This window comes from Mesoplodon densirostris, chromosome 16, assembly GCF_025265405.1.
Source record: "Mesoplodon densirostris isolate mMesDen1 chromosome 16, mMesDen1 primary haplotype, whole genome shotgun sequence".
NCBI lineage: Eukaryota > Metazoa > Chordata > Mammalia > Artiodactyla > Ziphiidae > Mesoplodon > Mesoplodon densirostris.
Window position 1 is genome coordinate 57481773 of NC_082676.1, and position 20166 is coordinate 57501938.

Here is a 20166-nt window from a genome sequence, read left to right on the forward strand (position 1 = left end):
CCAAAATTTGTGTCCACCCAGAAGCTCAGAATGTGGCCTTTTTTGGCAATAGGGTCTGTACAGATGTCATTAGTTAAGGATCTCAAGATGAAATTATCCTGGATTTAGAATGGGTCCTAAATCCACAGGGAAGAAGGCCCTGTGAACATGAAGGCAGGGACCAGAGCGATGCAGCCTTAAGCCAAGGAATGCCTGGAGCCACCAAAAGCTAGGAAAGAGGCAAGGAAGGATTCTTCCCTAGAGCCTCCAGAGAGAGCACAGTCCTGCTGCCAACTTGATTTGGGGCTGCTAGCCTCCAGAACTGTGAGAATAAATTTCTGTTGTTTTAAGCCACCAAGTTTGTGATAATTTGTTATGGCAGCCCTAGGAAACAACATACAAGGTAATATTAGGTAATAAGTGCTACAAAGAGAAATAAAGACAGGTGATAAGATAGATATGAGGGCAGGGAGGGTGGGCATAACTATTTTAGAAGACAGAGAAGACCTCTCTGAGGCAATTTGAACAGATACTTAGAGTGAAGCCTGTGTGCTATAATCCATCCCTGAGGAAATTTGGGGAAAGTGCTCCAGGAAGCAGGAGCAGTAAGTGCAAAGGTCCTGAGGGAGGAACAGGATGGGGGGGCCAGAGCAGAGAGGCGAGTGGTAGGAGATGAGGGCACAGAGGTGTCTTGTGACTGACTGTGGTGTGTCCTGATTACACCTTTGATTAATTGGGCAAATGAAGGAAAGAGGAATGCTGGCAGTTAGGTTCCTGTGGCTGTTCTATTCACCTGGCAGCCGTCCAGGCATTTGGGAGGGACTGATGGAAACACTGCAGCTGGAACCTGAGGTTGGACCATCTTTACATGTTGGTGAGCATCAGAGTGAGGAGGGATAGCCTGCGTGCCAGCAGGCTTCCACTCCAACCTCAGCCCAGGGTCAGGCTGGCTCACGTGCTTGGCCCGCTCATCTGAAAGAGAACCTCAGAAGTAAGAGGCAGGGGGGCCAAGGTGTCTGCTGTGAACCAGCCCCTGGGTTTATTTGCAACCCAGCAAACAAGGGGTGTAGACCTATGTGAATATGCATGTGTTTTGTTCCCCAAACTTCCCTTTTTCCAGATTTAAGAAAGAACTGTGGAGGAAACTCTGAAATGTGTAATCATTTCTCAAATACAGCTTCGCCTGGAGAGACACTGAAACTTTGGGGAAATGATTGCAAAATTTATTTTACCTAAAGCGTAACCAGAGCCAGTTTAATAACTTTTAAATGATAATTTGCAATAGAAATAAACAGATAACTATCACTTCACTTTATTTCCTCTTTTTATTATTTTGAAATGTTAATTTTAAGTTATATCCTTAAACATGCCACTTTTCAAAGTTTAATACAGACTCACAGTATTGTGAATATTTGAAAAATGGTACCTAAAATATACTTTGCCTGTTTCTTGTGTTTTATTTTATATATATATATATTTTTTAAATTAATTAATTAATTTATTTTTGGCTGCATTGGGTCTTTGTTGTTGCATGCGGGCTTGGACTTTCTCTAGTTGAGGAGAGTAAGGGCTACTCTTCGTTGTGGTGCGCGGGCTTCTCATTGCGGTGGTTTATCTTGTTGCGGAGCACGGACTCTAGGCGTGCGGGCTTCAGTAGCTGCGGCTCGTGGGCTGTAGAGCACGGGCTCAGTAGTTGTGGCACATGGGCTTAGTTGCTCCGCGGCATGTGGGATCTTCCCGGGCCAGGGTTCGAACCCGTGTCCCCTGAATTGGCAGGTGGATTCTTAACCACTGCGCCACCCGGGAAGCCCGTCTTGTTTTTCAAAGAGCTAGTATTTTATAATTTATACAACCTTTAATCCTCTCATATAGTTTGTAATCTTATGATCTTCATTTCTTTGGCAATGAAAAGTAAAAATAATTTTACTTATGGGGTTGTTTGTATTGTTTGTGGAATTTCTTTGGTCAAACTACTTGGAAATTTTAGTACCAGGTCTTCTGAGGATACAGGCTCTTTCATCGAAGCTATGTAACCCCTTGGAAAACTGTAACAGTGGTGCCATCAACAAGAATAAACCCTTACACTGTAGAAAGGTCCGTAAAGGACCCCTGCAAATGGTCTAACCTTTATTCATTTTTAAATGTTTAATCTGGGTTTCTCATGAAGACTCGGAATTCACATCAGTTTTACTTCCATTAATGTGTATTTACATAAACATATGTAGTTGCATACATGCATGTAGAGAGATACATGTTTATGGGCCATATGTCTCCTCCTGTGAAGCCACCTGAGATAACATGATGGGAGAAGAGGTTGAAACTCACCTCATTTAATTATTAGCCATGAAACATTTCTTAATATTTAGAACCAATTTATTCCACTTGGTTTTGGTTTAGGAGATTGGTCAGAATTGAAAGAAACTATTGAGTCTATTTTCTTTCTGTTACTTTTCATTTTTATCTTCTATCCAGTATTAACTAAGTGACTAAAATTTCTGAAGATCTTGTCTTCCTTTGTTCATGGTAGAAAGGCTTATACACCATCATAGCCTGGGTTTGAAACCTTAAGAACCCAAACACTGTGTAATTCTGCATTGAGCCAATTCTGGATCAGCTTGTTGAAAACATTTTAAGGAGTTTAGCAAAAGAAAATCCTGTTTCAATGACTACTTTCTGATTTCCTCAGTTGTTTGAGAAATTAGTTATTTGCTAGATTTTTTTAGATGTTAAGATTAAACATTCTATCTCAGTTTCTACCAGAGTGAAAACCAATTGATCTATTTAAAATGGAATCTTACTAGAATTAACAGGTGATTTAGATTTGAAAGATAGTATGTTCCACTACAATCAGATATTTCCCCTTTTATACGACATACCGATTTTAAACTTTACCAACAGGTTAAATTTCTGTTTTACTTTTTGGATTTGACTTTGTCCCAATGATCAAATCAGCTCCAAAATTATTTATTAAAAACATAGTGCTGTGTGTTTTAGGGCTAGAAAGGACCCTTTACATTTGCCAAGTGCTTTATAGTTCCTCAAGCTCATTCTTCTCAGTAACCCCATGATGAATGGTCCCTATTTGCCAGATGAGGAAACTGAGCTTCACACTGAAGCATTCACTCAAGATCATTTAACTGTCAGACTTGAGCTTAGGTCTTCTGACTCCAAGCCCAGCACTCTTTCCTCAAGGATCTCACAGTTGGGCTTTTAAAACATATAGAACAAACCCAGACAGAACGAGTGCCCACAAGGCCTTCTAAGAAGGAAGAAATTATTCTGCACAAGAAGGCAGAATGTGTCTGGTGGGGACAGTTAATTGGTTTGGCAGAATGGTGGGGTATTCTGTGCTAAGCTTAGAGAAATGGAATGAGCAGGTGGAAATTGGGGTGGAGGAGCGAGAGGGCTCTCAGCAGACTGACCTGACAAGAGAGGAGGGGTGCCATTGTGGAATGCTGGGTTCTGCGTGTGGTGGGGAAGGAGGAGCCCCTCAAAGGATGACCTTGAGCACCAGTGGAGCCAGTCAGAGGTAGCCTGATTTCCAGTAAGTGTGAAGGTGTGTTTGGAGTGAGGCGGGGAAGAGGTTGAGGAGGAAATGTAAGAAAGGTTACAGATCATTGACCTAGTTTGCCTGGAGTTGCTAAACAAAAGCAAGTGAGTGCTTGAACTTGACAGTGAGGTTTCAAACCAAGGATGTAGGAGAACTGTCCACAGAGGGTGGAAGAACCTGCTTAGGAAGTTTCAGCTCTGAATTGCCTCTGTAAAAGCTGCTGCCACTTCATCGCTTGCCCTGTTTGTTGTCTAAATGAAGGGAAATGTCAACCCTAACTGGCAACTTTTTTCAAAGGCTTATTAGGCTTTTTAAAAAATGAAATGCAACAAATTGCAGTTGTTAAATTATAATGGCATGTCTTTCTTGTTTTGAAATATTTCCCTTTACGCAGTGACCAATGATACCCCAGGCACCTAATTCTGCTCTTGTTCTGCAGCCTGGAGTACTCGGGTACTTTGAGTTCAGTGGCTCACCCCAGCCTCCTGGTTATTTGACCTTCTTCACTTCATCATTACATTCATTAAAGAAAGGTAAACATGATTCATATTAAGACATTAATACTTTAACAGAAATGTTTGTATATTGATATTTTCTGTTGCATATGTTATCTTTATGATTATATATTTTAGTTTTCTTGATTCTTTTTCTCTGTATTTGTGTTAAATACATTATTTTATGGTGCACTGGCAAATAAAATTTTGTGCTATTTCAAGTATAGTCTCTTAAATGTTTAGAGACTTATTTTTTTAAATGTAGCTTGATCTCACAGCGTCTGCAATGATACATTTTGCACTTCAAATTTTATTATATCATAATCTCTTTTTTTGTGTGGCGTTACAAATTTTGGTCAGAGTTTTTGGTGGTTGTGTCGTCAGTTGGATGTATCATAATTTAGGAATACATTTTCTTCAAGAAGTATTTCTATAAGGATGAAAGTCATGTCACATTACAGGATAAGCCTACTGCCAGGTTCACTATTCTCAAATCCATATATATTTTTTTACTTAGCTAAATCATGTATTATTTGAGTGTCCTACTTTTTAAATTAAACATTTTTCATGTTGCCCATTTTTTCGTGTTGCTCCATGTTCTTTTCTCTGTATCAGCCATGACCTTATGTCAGTTCTCTTCTATATACTTTGATCTGCTCCTCATCTCCTTGTTACCACTCTGGTCCAAGCCCCTTTCCCACCCCTACCCTAGGCCAGTGGGCACTTAACTGGTATCCAGTCTCGCCCCTCCTTCCTCACACTAGGGCCTTTGTGCTAGTCCTTCTTCCTGAAATGTGCCCTCTCCCTCCCCAGTCCCCAGGGCCCAGCTGTCCACCTGTCGAACCCCTATTCATCCTTCAGATTCCAGCTCAAATATCACGTCCACAGTCTACCCCGCTGGAGAGAGATTTGTTGTTTTCTTTCATAGCACTCAACATAGTTTGTATTTATTATGTTGGCCAAAATGTTCATTCGGGTTTTTCCATAACATCTTACGGAAAAACCTGAATGAACTTTTTGGCCCACCCAATATGTGTATAGTTATGAGATGATTTGTTTACTGTCTGTTTTCTTCCCTGGGCTGGGAGGTTTCTGAGGGTAGGGATTGTCTGTCTTCAGTTTAGTGTTCTTTCTCCAGCATCTGGCACATAGCAGGGGCTCAATCACTATTTGCCAAATGAGTGATCAGATGGATGGCCATGTCATCTTTCCCTCAGTAGGTCAGCCAAAAATACATAGTCATCCTCCTATTACTGGATATTACATTGCTTCAGTATTTGGGGCGGGGGGTATTACAATAGTATACTATTAATACGTCAAATAATTATATTACTGGCTGTTTTAATATGTCCATTGTCTTAAGGTTTTATACATAGAGAATCTACTGTATTCATGCTTTTCATGCAGGGGACTCTGAGAGAGGAACTCAAGCTGTCACATTAGGTGTGTCTTCTGTCCACTTGAAAGACTTTGAGCTGCACAGCTTCAGGTGACTAAGAAGGCTCAGTGAGTCAGAGTTTGTATTTTGAAAACAAAATACTACCAACTTAAATAAGCTTAAGCAGATAGATGTTCAAAAATCTTCTTAGAAAACTAAACAAAGTCCTTTGAAGATTATGTATAAAAGGGTAGCCTAGAGTCAATCACTAAAATGATGGCAGCATTCAAGTACTTGAGTTGGAGAAGCTATTTCAAGATTTGGAAGGATGTTTTGTTTTCTAGTTGGCTTATATTGTGTGTTTATGATTCATCTTTTTCATTCAGAGGTTTCCAAAATTTTGCTTCTTTTTGGAAAAACCTTTCTAAGTATAAGATAGTAGCCTGTTTTCCTCCCTTTTTTTTTTTTTTAAGTATAGTTGACTTTCCCTTGTTTTTTTCTTTTCCTTTTTTTTAAGCAAGGAAGGTAATAAATGGATAAAAACTACTTGAAGGTACAAAATGAACCCTTTGGTCAAATCACTAATTTTGACAAATGATTACATGAAATTTCTTCTCAGAATAAATCTAGCTCAATTTACTTGTACTACATTTCTTCCCTCTCTTGTTATTCTGGTTGGGTCTTATAAAATCCTGCTGCATAGGAACTTTGCAAGAACTGAGTTCATTCTAATTAATAATTTTTTACCCCATTTTTGTGGGTAAACTCCCACTTAAGCTTAATGAACCATTTTTAGAAGAAAAAGACAAATTTGGAAGGATTACCTAAAATAAATCTTGCCTTGAGCATCTGGGTTTTTTTCCCCTTTTCTTTCTCCTACACTGAAGTCAAATGGTATTTTACTTGTTATTAATAGCCGATGTTAAGTAAGAGAAACACATGCAGACGTTTTTTTTAATGGGACAGTTTGGAATATAAATTCTAGGTCATTGTTGTGTTTCTATTGTGTACACAAATTGAGGCCTGAGGAACATTTGACACACTTAACATTTGGTTATAGAGAGCTTAACTGACGAAGTGTTTAGTCTGTTGTGGTAGAAAGCAGATGTCCTGGTTCACCAAGCCACAAGCATATATAAAATACACATCTTTCCATTGCCTAAATGTTTTTTTATTTTTTTAATTGCCTTAGAAATAGCCAGGACACTCTCTAACATTCGTTTCTTGAAGCTAGCTGGCCATCGGTCTACAGATATTTTGAGAATGTGCCATATATGAAGCATCCTGCCTGGGTGCTGTGGGGTTGCTGAGAGGGGACATCTCAGTTACCTGTGTCCTTTACCTATTGCTCTCCAACTTGGTGCTGATTCGTCAGTTGATGTCAGCCCTCCTCTTAGGTGGTGTGGGCAGTAACCCTTTTGTTATATTTCTGTCCATTATTTTCCTAGCCATTTTACCTTTATCATTTTTTATTTAGCAGTTCTATATTTTCATGTAGTTAAATCTGTGGTTCTTTTTCTTGATTTATTTTTTTAGAAAAATCTGGTCACTAATTAGTTCACTTCTTTTTTTTTTTTTTTTTTTTTGTGGTACGCAGGCCCCTTACTGTTGTGGCCTCTCCTGTTGCGGAGCACAGGCTCCGGACGCGCAGGCTCAGCGGCCATGGCTCACTGGGCCCAGCCGCTCCGCGGCATGTGGGATCTTCCCAGACCGGGGCACGAACCTGTGTCCCCTGCATCGGCAGGCGGACTCTCAACCACTGCACCACCAGGGAAGCCCAGTTCACTTCTTTTTGAATTTTAAAGTTATTTGGCAGTTTATGCTGCCTGGATTTACTTTGGCTTAAAATACAGAGCACAGTTGATTTTCCTCCCTTCTTATTGGCTAATCAATTAGCACCATTCACAGAATAATGCTTTCTTTATCCTTCATCTTGATGATGCCTGTTTTATCACAGAATATTTTCTAATATGTAATAGGGTCTATTTCTGTGTTTTCTCTTGGTCTAGATCCCTCTTTTTATACGAGTAAATATAATCTCATTTTTTACATTGTAAGTAATTACCTGGTGAACTCTGGACTCCGTGTCCTCTAGTTCTGGTGTTTTATGGAATAATCTTTTATATCCATCTATGCATTTGGCTGAATTTGGGTTGGAATTTTATTAAATGTTTAAGTTGACTTGGAGGTAATTGACATGTTCATAAAACTTAGCTTCCCTTTCTAGGATCACAGCATGATATTAATTTATTCAAACCTTCCTTTCAATTTTTTGTAAAAGGTCTTACACATCCCTCATTAATGGTTAATCCTTTTAAAGTGCTGAATGATTAACTGTGGGCTGGCAGTCTGTGTTTCAGGATCCTGGGGAAGCCCATCTCTTGTACTTCTTCACTCTTCCCAGACTGCAGAGCCTGTTCCTCTTGGAGCCTTTCCACCTCTGATCTTGACAGACAGGCCTAAAGAAAATTTGCCTAAAGAAAATTTGGTAGAGGGGTTGATATTTTTAAGTTGCTTACTTGATTTTCTTCCATCTTATGATTATTTCATTATTTACTGTAAAAATGTGTTCTGGTAAAATGTTGTTATATTCTGTTATGATTCAGTGACCTTTTTTTTTTTTTTTTTTTTTTTTTTTTTTTGCGGTATGCGGGCCTCCCACTGTCGTGGCTTCTCCCGTCGCGGAGCACAGGCTCCGGACGCGCAGGCTCAGCGGCCATGGCTCACGGGCCCAGCTGCTCCACGGCATGTGGGATCTTCCCGGACCAGGGCACAAACCCGTGTCCCCTGCACCGGCAGGCGGACTCCCAACCACTGCGCCACCAGGGAAGCCCCAGTGACCTTTTTAAAAGAGAAAATTTGCAACATATTTTGTTCAAAAGGAATGCAGTGCCGCCTGGGGGACAAGCAGTGGCCTGGGATCTGGCAGTATCTGGTCCTTAGCCTTTGTCTGCCCCTGGCAGAGTTATAAACTTGAACAAAGCATTTAACTTTTCTGTGTTTGAGTTTCTCTGTCTGTAAAATTGGAGAGGGTGGAGGTAAGGGTAAATGCTTGTTTTACAAGGCCACATCATGGGTGAAGTATGTTGTGTGTGAATAAAGTAATAGTCTGAAAATCTGTAGCAGTTTAATGAGAAAGCCATGGGCTGAAAGCACCTGAAGTAAGTAAGTACTGTCTGTTTTCTTAAAAGCATCTATACCAGATACTATGTACCTTGACCGACCAGCAGACACAGGTCTTCCTCTTCCCTTTTCCTGGAGCACTCCATACCTGCTGTTTTTTGTGTAGTTGGCCCTCCATATCCACAGGTTCTTTACTCTTGGATCCAGCCAATCCTGGATCGAAAATATTAGGAAAAAGAAAATTCCAGAAAGTTCCAAAAAGCAAAAATTGAATGTATTGTGTACGTGGCAACTACTTCCATAGCATTATGTTGTAATTACAACTGTTTACTTCGCATTTACAATCTATTAGTTGTTATAAGTAATCTAGAGGTGATTTAAAGTATACCAGAGGATGTATATAGGTTACATGCAAATACTATGCCTTTTTTTTTTTTTTTTTTTTTTTTGCGGTACGCGGGCTTCTCACTGTTGTGGCCTCTCCTGTTGCGGAACACAGGGTCCGGACGCGCAGGCTCAGCGGCCATGGCTCACGGGCCCAGCCGCTCTGCGGCATGTGGGATCTTCCCAGACCAGGGCACGAACCCGTGTCCCCTGCATCAGCAGGCAGACTCTCAACCACTGCGCCACCAGGGAAGCCCACTATGCCATTTTGTATAAGGGACTTGACCATCCATGGATTTTGGTATCCAAGGGGAGTGGGGGACTGGAACCATTCCCTGTGGACACCAAGGGATGACAGTACTGCATGGTGTTCTCGCTGTGGAACTGACTGCACGTCTGTCCCACCAAAATTTGAGCTGGTTTGTTCAGACAGTATTTATTGAGCACCTTGAGGCCAAGGTTTTGTTGTCTTTCTCCTACAACTCTAACAATTTAGCTAAAAGTTTGAATGAATGACTAGTTAAAGGATACTTTACCTTGAAATTGCTCAGGTTGGAGTGATTTTGACAGAGGGATGTTGAGTCATTTTGGATCCCCTCCCACCACCACTTCTCCTCATGCCTGGCCTTTCAGGTTCCATAGACCAGTGTGCAGGAATCACTCCCACTGGACTGGGTGGAGTCCCTGCCTGGCTCATTCTCCTTACTCTTTTTTCTTGGCTTCTCGCCGTCCCCTGACACTAGAGTCCTCATGGATTGAATTGAAATTCACATGATACTTAAATGTCATCTTCAAAATACACTAAACTGTTAACTAAAGACGTCGTTTCCACTCCCTTCATTCACCTTTAGGAATTCCTAAACATAGTTGACAGGGAACCTTGTGGCATTAGTTTTCTAAGGAACACCTTTGGAAAATACTGTTGTAATGAATTTTTTTTAATAGGAATTTTTTAGAGGAAGAAGTAATTCCAGTGTAGGGTCCCTCTACTCCACTAGGTGGCGTCTGATGGTGCTGTGATTTGCTGGTAGAATTGAGTCAGGGCACAAGAAGCTCCCTCCTCCATATCCTTATTCACAAATAAAGCTTTTTTGGAGCACTTTTCTGTTAGATTGTGAAACTTTGTACAACATCAAGAGGTCTGAAAAGTAGGATTTTCTTATCCTGAAAGTGACATTCTTAAAGTCATTGGAAAGACAAGGGATTGACTTCTTAGGCAAGGTTGACTCTGAAATTGCTTTATTTTCTCAGGTTCCTGGGTCTCACTCTTGGGAGTTTGGACCAAGCATTGGGTTTAATAATTCTCTGTGAATGAAACAGGTTCTAGGTCACTGGTTTTCCCACATAATCTCATTTGTTGTCACTATACTCACTTAAAGAGGGTAATCTTTTTCTAACTAACTGCCTGTGTTCTGAGGCCCTCTGGGTACTGATTAATATACATTAGAAATTCCATACCTTTTGTTCCCATACCTAAAATTGAATTTTTAATTATGTTGCTATTATTTTAGCAAGGATGTGATCACACTTCATAGGAAATGCTTTTATTCCTATTATGACATCTCTTAAGTCTTGTAAGTGCCGCTAGATAAGCACTAAGGCCAAAAACAGACATCCCTGCACTTTGAATTAGCTTCAGAAGCATGATTTATTAATTCAACAAACATTTGAGGATCCACTTTGTGCTACAGCTGTAAAGAGTAAAACTTGTTCCTCCCCATCGGGTGCCACCAGCTAATGTGGCCAGCAGGTGGGCTTACCCACAATGTGAGGGCAGTGACACGTCTGTGACGGGCTTCGTCGGAGCACGGAAGTGGGGCGTGCGGATCAGGTCAGGGAAGACTGGAGGTGGGGAGGATTTCCCAGGAGAATGAGGAGTCAGCCTTCAGGTAAGTGTGTAAGGAACGAGAGAGTGGAAGATAAGCGGCGTTGAGAAGAGCAGAAGGTGTGCGGAGAGCTCAGAACTAAATGTAGTGCCCATTTGTAGATATTCTGATTCCTTGAACCCATGTATTTGAAAAATTACACCATCTTTACTTTCTAATTATCTTGTGGTATTTTCTACCTTTTTAAAGGTATCCTGTTTTAGTAGTGTGTATGTGTGTGTTTTGATTTTTGATCCTATTTCTTCAAGGTTGTTGGAGGGTTTTGGTTTTTTTGTTTAAGCTGAAATAAGACTCCTAGACAAAGAACCAAAAACACTAAAATCTTAGAAACCTCTCAGGGATCACCTTTTATAATAAAGTCACAAACTTATAGTGAAACGACTCGACTTGGTGCAGACAAACCCCGTTCTGGTCTCTACTTGACCACTTGTTATGTAACATTGAGGGTGATAAGCTGATACTGGACGGAGGACTTTACCTGGATGATCCAGTCTTCAGTGCCACTCTTTGAAGTAGAAACTGTTATTATCTCAGTGTTACTATCTCAGGTGAGGAAGCTGAGGCTTGGAGGAGGTTGTTAACAGAATCCAGGACACTGTGAGGCAGAACAGTGGCTCCCTGGAGATGTCCACATTCTAATCCCCAGGACCTGTGAATATGTTACATTACATGGCAAGAGGAAATTGAGGTTGCCTATGGATTTGGGTTGCTAATCAGCTGACATTGAGAAAGGGAGATTATCCTGGATTATCTGAGTAGGCCCAATGTAACCAGAACGATTCTTAAAAGTGGCATTGAGAGGCAAAGAATAGTGTCAGAGTTATGCAGTATGAGAAGGGCTTGTCCGGCCATTACTGGTTTTGAAGACGGAAGGGGCCACAAGCCAATGCAGGTAGCCTCAAGCCAAGGAATGCAGGTAGCCTCTAAATGGTAGGAAAGGCAAGGAGGTGCATTCTCCCCTAGAGCCTCCAGAAGGAACATTACCTGCTGCACCTTGATTTTAGCCCAATGAGGCCCATTTTGGACTTAGACCTCCAGAACTGTAAGATAAATTTATGTTTTTTTAAGCTGCTAAGTTAGTGGTAATTTGTTACAGAAATAGCAACTTGATATAGTCACGTACCAGTAAATGAGGAGTGAGATAGGAATCCAGGACCACATCACTCCATCTGCCTCTGTACTCTCCGGAGGTGGGACAGGTGGCACAATATGGTGATTCCTACCTGCTGGTCTGTGCCCATGATACTGCTTAAAATGCAATGCCTTGCCCTATTTATTATCTGCCTTCCTAATTTTTCAAAGCCTAACTGAAGTCCTCTGGGATTTGTAAATATTGCCCAGCCAGCATGATGTCTGGCACACTGTGGACATCAAGTGGAGATTTCCATCCACTGGCTCCCTTCTTGGAACTCCTGTTGCACTCGTTGGCTGTGTCTCCCACTTAGCAACCAATGTTGTTTTCTGATTTTCCCTTAGACTTTTCCCTTAGACTGTATCTTCCTAACAAGTAGTCAGAGACTGACTGTCCTGATCAGTCATGTTAGTGGCAGATGTCCTGTGTGACCACAGCTCACCAGTCACCCCTCCTCACTGGTCTTCAGGTCACCCATCTGCAGGATAAGGGAACTTTGCCCTAGTTGCCTCTAAAGGAAACTTCAGCTTGAAAATGCATTGGCCCTTGGCCTGTTTTTTTTTTAGACCTGGGAGCTAAGAATTGTTTTTATATTTGTAAAGAGTTATTTAAAAAAGAATATGTGACACCTATGCTAGACCCTAAGAGCCGCATAAGAGGGGATGGAAGAGGGATTTCTAAGCAGATGTGTTTCTTCTGTGAAGTCTTTCCCTCCCTGAGGGTGTTTTTTTTTTTTTTAAGGAATTTAATTGAAATACACACAAGGGACATATTTGAATTGATCCTTTTAATATTATGCTCTGGTTAAATGAAAACAATGGTGTGAGGGTGTTAAGTTTACTGTCATGTTAGTGTATAGAACAGTGCATATTTAGTTCTATAGTTTATGTTCCCCTAAAATGATGTCTTTGGAACTATATTTTTCTTTCCCTCCTCCCTAACTCACAAGAAAGAGAAAAATCACAGCTAAGGAGTTTCATGTTTACTTAGAGTTTAGCAGTATTTTGACATGTACCAGAATGTGCATATTGTATCTCTGGTGCCCATATGCCAGACTTTTTTCTAGATAATTGCTTTGTGCTTTATATTAAGAATTTTGAGGGAGTTCCCTGGTGGTCTAATGGTTAGGATCCAGTGCTTTCACTGCTGTGGCCCGGGTTCAATCCCTGGTTGGGGAACTGAGATCCTACAAGGCATGCTGCACAGCCAAAAAAAGAAAAAAGAATTTTGACAGTATACAAATCTCAGAGTCATATTTCTGTGGGAAAAAATGCAAGCAATAGGGCTTCCCTGGTGGCGCAGTGGTTGAGAGTCCGCCTGCCGATGCAGGGGACACGGGTTCGTGTCCCAGTCTGGGAAGATCCCACATGCCGCGGAGCGGCTGGGCCGGTGAGCCATGGCCGCTGAGTCATGGCCGCTGAGCCTGTGCGTCCAGAGCCTGTGCTCCGCAACGGGAGAGGCCACAACAGTGAGAGGCCCGCGTACCGCGAAAAAAAAAAAAAAAAAAAAGCAAGCAGTAGCTATAGTTCATACATTGAAAACAAACATTTCTATAAACTATTGCACTTCTTTGAAGATTTTTTCATTTTAATGAATGCATTTAAAGTATGTGAAGTGTGTGAAGTCATCATCTAGCGAATGATGATCAATCACCATGTAAATGCTGAGTAATCTTGGAGGGGCTGTTGTTATTCCTTTTTATATAATCCTGTCGTTTTCCTTTTTCTTCCTTGTCCAAAACCTTGTAAACAAGAGTGGGAAAGCGGAAGTTAATAAAAATGGCAGAGTATAGAGTAAAATGAGAATCGTTGCCAGGATGGAAGTTACCACAATACAGGTTTGCCTTTGGGAATGTCACTACTTCCCAGAGTAAAGAAGTGAGAGAATTTTTCCCAGGGAGTAAATAACTTCTTAGCCATGCAGATTAAAAGCCATGTGACTTAATCCAGTGGTATTCAGTTTTGAAGTATTTCATGGTTTATTTGTTAGCAGTTTCCTTTATCAGTATTTTTCTTGACCTGATATTCCATTTTGTCCTATGATCCCTGAGAGATTAGCTCACATGAAAGCCTCCTGGAGAGCAGATGGCCAGTCCTGATGTAAAAATTTCCATGTTGTTCAGTTCCAGCATTTCTGCTCATTATTTCATTGTATCCTTGGGTACCTTACTTTGTAGGACACCAAGCGCTGTTTACTCTAGCCCTCTGAGAGAGAATTAATTTCAGAAGCTCGGCAGTTTATACCCAGAGTCACAAGGTTTAGAGCCCCACCTTTTCCTTTCTGAAGGAGAGAGTGGGACACATTCTTAAAAATAATCATTCTCTGCTCTTGGATTCTTAAAAATAATCATTCACGAAAAAATCTTTGTCTTATGTATCCTTCCCAGATAATTGTCCATTATTAAGATTTGCTGACTAATGGGCTTATTATCTTAGCCTAATCTTCTTCCTGAGTTACATGAATCTTGCTTTTTCATCATTGCTACCTTGGCACAGTCCAGTAGAACTATAAGATGAACAATGGAGGTATTTAAAAATTTCCTGGCTGTGTTAAAATTTAAGAAGAAATAGGTAAAATTAATTTAATAATTTGTTTTATTTAACCCAGTATACCCAAATAATTAGCATTTCAACATGTAATCAGCATAAAAACTATTGAGATATTTTACTTTTTTTCTTTTTTTTGAACCAAGTCTTTTATACTTAACAGCCCCATCTCAATTCAGCTGCTAAATGTTCATTGGAAATACTTGATCTGTATTTAGAGTTCATAAAATTTACAGTTGAAAAAGTGATTTATATACCAAATATTTATATTGTTTCATTTTACTTATTTTATTGAAATATAGTTGATTTACAATATTATATTAGCTTCAGGTTACATACCCATGTTGTCTTAAACATACTTAAACATTTTCTGATAACTGAGTTGAGTATCACTTTTAAATTAAATTAATTAAAATCAAATAAAGTTAAAATTTAGTCCCTCGGTTGCTCATATTTCAAGCGCTCATTAGCCACATATGGTTAATGGCTACGACATAGGACAGTGCACTCAGGGCCTAGATTATCCAAGTATCCCGGGGGAAACAGTTATTTCCCAAGATACTGAGTCTCCTTCCTGCAGGCACATCCTTGAGTTAATGCTTCAGAGTGTCCTCCTGGTAGTCTTGGTAATCTGGTAGTTGCTGAGTGCGAACTGTGTAGCTTTGCTTCTGGCAGGACCCTTTATTATTAACTTTAAAGCACGGTTAAAAATCTATTCGTGGAAAATAATCTGAAATATATACATATACATATGTACATATCTGAATCACTTTGCTCTACACTTGAAACTTATACAGTATTGTAAATCAACTATACTTCAATTAAAAAAACTATTCTCTTTTGCTAACAAAAGAAACGAATTCTTGTTCTTTCTGGAATGTTTGAGAATTTTAATATTTTGCCTCACTGAGGTCTTGCCTCAGAATGTGTTTGCTTTACCTTAATACTGAACTGAAGTTTTAATATTAAAAATTGAATTTAAAGCAGTGGTTTTAAGCAAAATAAAGTAGTCTGATATTAAAACATTAGGCAGTGGCCAAAAACAAAAAACCTGATTGCACACCAGAAAGGTCACAAGTGAGCCAGATGAATCTGAATGGAAACCAGATGGAATTTCAGATCTTTCCATTCTCGATGCATCCTTGGTGGTTGCCATGAGGTAAATGGTGACAGTGGTGTGTGGACGGTACAAGAGGGTCAGCAGAAGCTCCACCTATGGGGGCGTGGGAAGCAGGGGTAGAGCATTCTGTTAGTGGCAGAAAAGAACCCTAGCCTCATAAAAGATAGCAAAGGGTAAACCTACAATACATGCTAAAAGTAGACAATGTTTAATGGATCAAAGAAAGGCTGTTTGTTACTCAAAGCACACAAACAGTGAATCAGCATGATATTCATTCTGCTCACCCCACGTCTCATGGGGAGCCTAGTGGTGGCTGTGTGTGCAGTGGGTTGCCTTGTAGCTGAGGGACACAGGGCCAAGGACTCAGCACCTTTTGTAGCAGGCAGCAGTCTTCATGCTGTGATCACCTTGACCTACTTAGTGTCTGTGTGACCAGCTGCAGAAACTGCTCAGTAACTACTGCCTTCACCCAGATGTTCTTTCAAGATGTTGTTACATCTTGCAGGTGTCTTTCTGACACCTTGCACTGGATGGTTTATAGAGACTATAACTGGCCAGTTACCTGGCTAACAGTTTATTGAGATTTTTTTTTCTTTATTATGTTGAGGTAGGTTCCCTCTTTGCCCACTTTCTGGAGAGTTTTTGTCATAAATGGGTGTTGAATTTTGTCAAAAGCTTTTTCTGCATCTATTGAGATGATCATATGATTTTTGTTCTTCAATTTGTTAATATAGTTTATCACATTGATTGATTTGCATATATTGAAGAATCCTTGCATCCCTGGGATAAATCCCACTTGATCATGGTGTATGATCTTTTAATGTGTTGTTGGATTCTGTTTGCTAGTATTTTGTTGAGGATTTTTGCATCTATGTTCATCAGTGATATTGGTCTGTAATTTTCTTTTTTTGTAGTATCTTTGTCTGGTTTTGGTATCAGGGTGATGGTGGCCTCATAGAATGAGTTTGGGAGTGTTCCTTCCTCTGAAGCTTTTTGGAAGAGTTTGAGAAGGATGGGTGTTAGCGCTTCTCTAAAGGTTTGATAGAATTCACCTGTGAAGCCATCTGGTCCTGGGCTTTTGTTTGTTGGAAGATGTTTAATCACAGTTTCAATTTCATTACTTATGATTGGTCTGTTCATATTTTCTATTTTTTCCTGGTTCAGTCTTGGAAGGTTGTACCTTTCTAAGAATTTGTCCATTTCTTCCAGGTTGTCCATTTTATTGGCATAGAGTTGCTTGTAGTAGTCTCTTAGGATGGTTTGTATTTCTGCGGTGTCTATTGTAACTTCTCCTTTTTCATTTCTAATTTTATTGATTTGAGTCCTCCCCCTCTTGATGAGTCTGGCTAATGGTTTATCAATTTTGTTTATCTTCTCAAAGAACCAACTTTTAGTTTTATTTATCTTTGCTATTGTTTTCTTTGTTTCTATTTCATTTATTTCTGCTCTGATCTTTATGATTTCTTTCCTTCTGCTAACTTTGGGTTTTGTTTGTTCTTCTTTCTCTAGTTCCTTTAAGTGCAAGGTTAGATTGTTTATTTGAGATGTTTCTTGTTTCTTGAGGAAGGATTGCACTGCTATAAACTTCCCTCTTAGTACTGCTTTTGCTGCATCCCATAGGTTTTGGATCGTCATGTTTTCATTGTTATATGTCTCTAGGTATTTTTTGATTTCCTCTTTGATTTCTTCAGTGATCTCTTGGTTATTTAGTAACATATTGTTTAGCCTCCATGTGTTTGTGTTTTTTAAATTTTTTCCCCTGTAATTCATTTCTAGTCTCATAGCATTGTGGTCAGAAAAGATGCTTGATATGATTTCAGTTTTCTTAAATTTACTGAGGCTTGATTTGTGACCCAAGATGTGATCTATCCTGGAGAATGTTCCGTGTGCACTTGAGAAGAAAGTGTAATCTGCTGTTTTTGGATGGAATGTCCTATAAATATCAATTAAATCTATCTGGTCTATTGTGTCATTTAAAGCTTGTCTTTCCTTATTAATTTTCTGTTTGGATGATCTGTCCATTGGTGTAAGTGGGCTGTTATTAAAGTCTCCCACTATTATTGTGTTACTGTTGATTTCCTCTTTTATAGCTGTTAGCAGTTGCCTTATGTATTGAGGTGCTCCTATGTTGGGTGCATATATATTTATAATTGTTATATCTTCTTCTTGGATTGATCCCTTGATCATTATGTAGTGTCCTTCCTTGTCTCTTGTAACATTCTTTATTTTAAAGTCTATTTTATCGGATATTAGTATTGCTACTCTAGCTTTCTTTAGATTGCCATTTGCATGGAATATCTTTTCTATCCCCTCACTTTCAGTCTGTATGTGTCCCTAGGTCTGAAGTGGGTCTCTTGTAGACAGCATATATATGGGTCTTGTTTTTTGGGGGTTTTTTTGTTTTTTTTTTTTGCGGTATGCGGGCCCCTCCCTCACTGCTGTGGCCTCTCCCGTTGCGGTGCACAGGCTCCAGATGCGCAGGCTCAGCGGCCATGGCTCACGGGCCCAGCGGCTCCACGGCATGTGGGATCCTCCCGGACCAGGGCACGAACCCACGTCCCCTGCATCGACAGGCGGACTCTCAACCACTGCGCCACCAGGGAAGCCCGGGTCTTGTTTTTGTAACCATTCAGCAAGCCTGTGTCTTTTGGTTGGAGCATTTAATCCATTCACGTTTAAGGTAATTATCAATATGTATGTTCCTATTACCAGTTTCTTAATTGTTTTGGGTTTGTTTTTGTAGGTCCTTTTCTTCTCTTGTTTCCCACTTAAAGAGAGAGGTCCCTTTAGCATTTGTTGTAGAGCTGTTTTGGTGGTGCTGGACTCTCTTAGCTTTCGCTTGTCTGTAAAGCCTTTGATTTCTCCATCGAATCTGAATGAGATCCTTGCCGGTGGAGTAATCTTGGTTGTATGTTCTTCCATTTCATCACTTTAAGTATATCATGCCACTCCCTTCTAGCTTGTAGGGTTTCTGCTGAGAAAACAGCTGTTAACCTTATGGGAGTTCCCTTGTATGTTATTTGCCATTTTTTCCTTGCTGCTTTCAATAATGTTTCTTTGTCTTTAATTTTTGCCAGTTTGATTACTGCATGTCTCAGCATGTTTCTCCTTGGGTTTATCCTGTATGGGACTCTCTGCACTTCCTGGATTTGGGTGCCTGTTTCCTTTCCCATGTTAGGGAAGTTTTCGACTATAATCTCTTCAAATATTTTCATGGGTCCTTTCTCTCTCTCTTCTCCTTCTGGGACCCCTATAATGCAAATGTTTTTGCGTTTAATGTTGTCTCAGAGGTCTCTTAGGCTGTCTTCATTTCTTTTCATTCTTTTTTCTTTATTCTGTTCTGCAGCAGTGAATTCCACCATTCTGTCTTCCAGGTCACTTATCCGTTCTTTTGCCTGTTATTCTGCTATTGATTCCTTCTAGTGTAGTTTTCATTTCAGTTATTGTATTGTTTATCTCTGTTTGTTTGTTTTTTAATTCTTCTAGGTCTTTGTTAAACATTTCTTGCATCTTCTCGATCTTTGCCTCCATTCTTTTTCTGAGGTCCTGGATCATCTTTACTATCATTATTCTGAGTTCTTTTTCTGGAAGGTTGCCTATCTCTACTTCATTAAGTTGTTTTTCTGGGGTTTTATCTTGTTCCTTCATCTGGTACATAGCCCTCTGCCTTTTCATCTTGTCTATCTTTCTGTGAATGTGGTTTTTGTTCCACGGGCTGCAGGTTTGTAGTTCTTCTGCTGTCTGCCCTCTTGTGGATGAGGCTATCTAAGAGGCTTGTGCAAGTTTGGAAATTTTATTATTATTATTATTATTAACTGAATAGGATCATGCCATTGTTGGGCCATTGTTGGGGGAGGGGAGAGCATGATTCTGAATTTATTTTTATTTATTTATTTATTTATTATTATTATTTTTTTTTTGCGGTACGTGGGCCTCTCACTGTTATGGCCTCTCCCGTTGCGGAGCACAGGCTCCGGACGCGCAGGCTCAGTGGCCATGGCTCACGGGCCTAGCCGCTCCGCGGCATGTGGGATCTTCCCGGACTGGGGCACGAACCTGTGTCCCCTGCATTGGCAGGCGGACTCTCAACCACTGCACCACCAGGGAAGCCCTGAATTTATTTTTAATTATTAACACATTCAAAGACCTTAATTAAAATATTAAAGCTTCATTAATTTTAGGACAAAATTACTCATTTTATAAATGACAAAGGCCCCTATTATAGAAAGCCCTGGAGCCCTACTTAACAGAATGTTCTGGATATGGAGATGAGAAGTGTTATTTTCTTGCGTCATTTTGACACTGTAAACTTCCTCTGCTAATTCATGTACTCCTTGTACACATGGGACTGCAAACTTAAGCTGCTTCTTCCAACAAGATTTCCACTATATGCAGGAACTTTTAAAATGTGTGATTTTTGTAAGTTTCTCTGTAAAAAATAAAGTTTTGAAATTGTAACGTGTTTGGGCGTGTTAGAATCTGCTCTGTGCAGGCGGCTGTCCATACTTATTAATGCAGTTAAACAGGTTTGTGAATGACCCCTTTCAACTTTTGAGTCAAGCTGTCACTACTTA

At 40.1% G+C, this 20166-nt stretch overlaps 1 protein-coding gene across 3 annotated transcripts in view; it reads left to right on the forward strand.

The window, feature by feature from the left end:
* The window catches only part of TXNDC11 (thioredoxin domain containing 11), a 73238-nt gene that overhangs the window by 29079 nt on the left and 23993 nt on the right, over nt 1–20166 (forward strand). For all 3 annotated transcript variants that reach the window (XM_060078018.1, XM_060078016.1, XM_060078017.1), the window contains one exon: nt 3969–4062. In XM_060078018.1, the coding sequence (XP_059934001.1) occupies nt 3969–4062 (94 nt within the window). The remainder of the gene's footprint in view (nt 1–3968; nt 4063–20166) is intronic.